This window comes from Silene latifolia, chromosome 2 (assembly GCF_048544455.1).
Source record: "Silene latifolia isolate original U9 population chromosome 2, ASM4854445v1, whole genome shotgun sequence".
Taxonomy (NCBI): domain Eukaryota; kingdom Viridiplantae; phylum Streptophyta; class Magnoliopsida; order Caryophyllales; family Caryophyllaceae; genus Silene; species Silene latifolia.
The window spans coordinates 964,898-969,125 of record NC_133527.1 but is presented as its reverse complement, the minus strand read 5'-3'; the positions used below and the strand labels follow the sequence as shown (position 1 = coordinate 969,125).

Genomic DNA, 4,228 nt, shown 5'->3' with positions numbered 1-4,228 from the left:
TGGTACATATATATGTAAAGTTAGCTTAAGCGATGAATCTAATAAAAAAACAGTCCCAAGTATAAGTATAGCACGATGTAGGACATCATTTATTGGTGCTGTTGTACAGCTCAAGCTTAATTGAAAATTCTTTAACAAATTAAAAAGAGCAGATTAGTAGTAGGTCTTTCACGTGGCCGGGTTGATTACTGAAATTCAAGTGCATTTTTGGAAAGCCAGGCCTAAATCATTGGTGTCAGGCTAATTGTGTGCATTTTTGGAAGTTTATAATTGTCTCACCAAATTAACTTGGATTCAGCATTTGGGCTCTGCTACTAATTCAACTTTCATTTAATCTTTGCACCAAACCCTATTATATACGGGAGTACCTTCATAACTTCATAATATCAACCGGAGAGCCCCTATCTATCCTATCTTTGCAGAACTAGTCTATTTGTATGCTGTAATTTTAGGTTTAAATATTTTCTATGTATGTATTAGGTATGGCTTTGTAGTGTCAGATTTAGTTGTCGATGTTCTGGCGCTACGTAGTCGAGTAGTTTGCATTGTTGCTGGTAATACTTTGTAAGCTATTCTCCTTCTGTTGTCAAAAAAAAAAAAAAAAAAAAATATCAACCGGAGTAACTTCATAAAGTGTAGTTTTGGAAACACCTTCTTATATGGGGTTTTCGACGAATGATTTAATGATGAATATATTAGTGTATGTCGCTCATCGGATATACGTATTTCTACTTATACGCCCAAGCATATGGACTATTTTATGAAAATTACTAGTATTTTGTTTTAGATTTTTCTCTTTCCCTTCACAATGCTGTATAAGTAGCACTAATATCCAACATTTTACTCTAGTGAATCCAAATGAATTCAAAACTAGGATTTAATGATTCCTATATCAGTGTCTACCACATTAAATTTTCTTATATCCGCCCCTGGTGTCTGCTAATTAATTTTGATGAACATGAACATGCAGTAGTGAAAAACCGAGGTAAACAAAGAACAAAGTGACGAAAATTTAAACAATTTATAATTTTGTAAATGTTATACTTGTACATGAAATTGTTGTATGCATATATAGTTATTATATGATTTCATATTAGTATATGGATCTCCATGTTGATCACATAATTGGTGAAATGTATTTTATAGGGTAATTTTAAAGTGACATCAAATGCGTGTTTATTTTCTCGATTTTTCCGGTAGCATACTATGCAAGTAGCCAAGTACAATTGGTATCACAAGATATGATTTGAGTGAAGTCATAAATGTGGTGATCCACAAAGTAGAGGAAGTTGAGATTATTCCCCAAAAAGGGTTTGGATTGAAAGAGTCAGAGGCAGTTATTAACAAAGTAGTAAAAGAGTACATAATAAAAAAAGAGAAAACTAAGGATGGGAATTGGGATGCCTTTTAAAAGGCCTCTCATCAAACACAAATGCCTACATCTCTCAAACACTCTGCTGCTTCATTCTCACACACTTTTTTTCATTTCATCTACTGTATCAATTAAGGTTCTTCCTATTTTCAGGCCCGCCTTTTTTCTACTAAATTGCCAGCACAGCTCTTGTTATCGAATTTTAAGACGGTTGGTTGCATAAGCGTTTTTAAGGGTACGTCCATGCCGTGTCTGTTATATTCCATTTTCGAGTACAGTAATAATGTAATACGGATGGCATTAAATACAATTTACAAGTCCGTATATGCTATGCTTAGTATAGTACTCCATACTCGAGTACTTGTGTAAGGCGAGTGTTTGGAATTTTGCAAGATTGTTACATAAATGCCGAGTACTATTATCACAAACTACAAGCAATCACTTTCTTGAAAATAATCACCCTAATCACGTACTCCGTATTACATTATTCCCAATTCATAACATTTTGTCTTTTGCTCTTCTTCTTCCAATTCTATATCAATAATAATAATAATTCATTCTCTACATTTTTCAGGAACTTATAATATTATATTATTATGGCTAAGAAGAATTGGTGGATTAATCAAGTCAAGAATCTCTTGGCTTGTAATTCACAAACTAATGCAGACAAGGTCCGTCCGTATAATTAACTGCTTTATTATTGACACATACATACCTTTAATTGCTCTATTTATGTTACCTGATGTTTCTAATATTTTCAGGGTAACAACAAAAGGTGGAAATGGTTTTTAGACAAGTTTAAGTTGAAAGCATCAACACTTCAGCAAAAGTCACTAATTGAAGCCAAACAAGAACAGAGAAAGCATGCATTGAACGTCGCCAAGGCCACAGCTGCTGCCGCTGAGGCTGCTATAGCAGCGGCACAGGCAGCTGCTGAGGTAGTTCGGCTTACCGGGGTGTCTCGTTCATGCATGAAACCTTCCGAAACCCAAGTTTGGAATTCTGCCGCCATTAAGATTCAAACTGCTTTCAGAGCGTACCTGGTAAGTAGCAAGGCCTCCATAGACCACAACTTAAAAGAGTGATTATGATGATTAGTTAGTTAGTTGACACTATTCTTGTAAGACGAATTTCACGCCCTCGTCATTCTCATCCCCTAACAACTTTACGAGATTTCATGTTAAATATTGGCCATCATCAATTATTAATTACCAGAGTATACCTTAACTAGGGTAAACTTGGAATGATCAATAAGTGTAAAATTAAAGCCTGAAAATAGTTAAAAAGACGAACATTTGTGAATTGGATGATGGCAAACTCCAGGCAAGGAAAGCACTAAGAGCACTAAAGGGAGTGGTAAGAATACAAGCATTAGCACGAGGACGAGCAGTTAGACGTCAAGTGAGCAAAGTACTGAAGCATACTCAATCACGACTCATCCATTCACATAATGTTGACAGAAAACATCATTCAGCAAGTTGTGAGAAATGTGAGGCCCCTAGAATGAGCAATGAAGTGGTAGAGAGATTAAAGGTACCTAAAAAGTTGCATTTATCTCAAACCTCACTACTTGTATTCATACTTTATCTCAACTGAAAAATGCCATCTATTTGATCAGCTTGAATGCAAGAGCCAGAGACAGTGGACAGGCACATTGTTCTCCAAGGAGGAACTCAAGTCCTTGTACTTGAAAAAACATGAGGCCGCGTTTAGAAGAGAGCGAATGACCCAATACTCTTTCTCTCATAGGGTAACTTCTTACTCATTTTCCTGACAACCCTTTTTGTTATATAGCAGCATTACCATAGCAACTTGATGCATTGCAGGAGAGGCAAAGTTCTCAAATGATGGAAGAACCAGTCCCACTCCGACGTCATTTAAGTCTCACTTGCAAAAGCAAGAAATGGGCAGAGGAAAAAACAACCTTGGATTATCATCACTCTAATACAAGAATTTGCGACCATGGTCGAAACTTAAGCATAAGACCAAGAAATCTATTCAAAGAGGATTTCTTAGAGGAAGTTAGCTCTCCTTATTCGTATCCAAGGCGATCATTTTGTCACACGACACAAAAATCAAGTGTCGATGAAGATTGTGAGATAACAAGTTGCTACAATTTTCCAACATACATGGCAGCTACTGAATCGGCCAAGGCAAAGATGAGATCAATGAGCACACCGAGACAAAGAGTAGGATATGTGGAGCATGAATCCCCATATTCGAGTGTTAATAATAGGCCTTTTCAATGGTCGTCTTCAAATGCTGACTCTAAGACAAGCAGTGCCCTTTGGTAGACTCTTTTGTTTCCCAGTCCAATTCCTTAAGCATAAAATGGTTTTTGAAGATACAATAAACAGAAGACAAGAGTGAAATGTTTGTTATTGAATGTTATACATAAAATAGTCAAGATTGATTAACATTGAAGAGGCTTTGATTTGTGGGTTAGGGTGGTTGAGAGCTACAGTATTTGTTTTTTAGAATTCTTACTTGGATGAGTTTTTCAACATGTATCTTTTCTTCAATGGCGGAGTTTGTATCTGTGTGTTTTAACAAATTTTCATCCCTTTCCTCCATCATTTTTTCGAGGAGAGTGTGATATATCATAATTTATCTGTGTGTATATCTTTGTATAGTGATTAAAAAAACTCAAATTGAAGTCGACCGGGATGTCACATTCACCCGAGTGACCCGATTGACCTTTGGGAATAATGCCACATGGAACTTAGAACAATCAAACACATAACATAGACTCTCCAATGAGGTTGGTTCGAGTTTTTAAAGGGGCGGTTACCTGGTGGAAAGGCTGCAAATAGTGGTGACAGTGAAGATTGAAGAGGTAAAAAAATGCAATATGGC

At 36.2% G+C, this 4,228-nt stretch overlaps 1 protein-coding gene across 2 annotated transcripts; it reads left to right on the top strand.

The window, feature by feature from the left end:
• The first annotated feature begins 1,389 nt into the window (after positions 1-1,389).
• On the top strand, positions 1,390-3,978 carry LOC141641977 (protein IQ-DOMAIN 12-like). Of its 2 annotated transcripts, XM_074450628.1 has the most exons (6): positions 1,390-1,607; positions 1,947-2,043; positions 2,134-2,415; positions 2,696-2,905; positions 2,991-3,122; positions 3,199-3,978. In XM_074450628.1, the coding sequence occupies exons 2-6, from the start codon at positions 1,969-1,971 to the stop codon at positions 3,664-3,666; spliced, it is 1,167 nt and encodes a 388-aa protein (XP_074306729.1). In that variant the 5' UTR covers positions 1,390-1,607; positions 1,947-1,968; the 3' UTR covers positions 3,667-3,978. The 2 variants fall into 2 exon arrangements, with proteins under 2 accessions (XP_074306729.1, XP_074306730.1); XM_074450629.1 differs by lacking the exon at positions 1,390-1,607 and having other exon boundaries at positions 1,868-2,043.
• Positions 3,979-4,228: the final 250 nt, after the last annotated feature.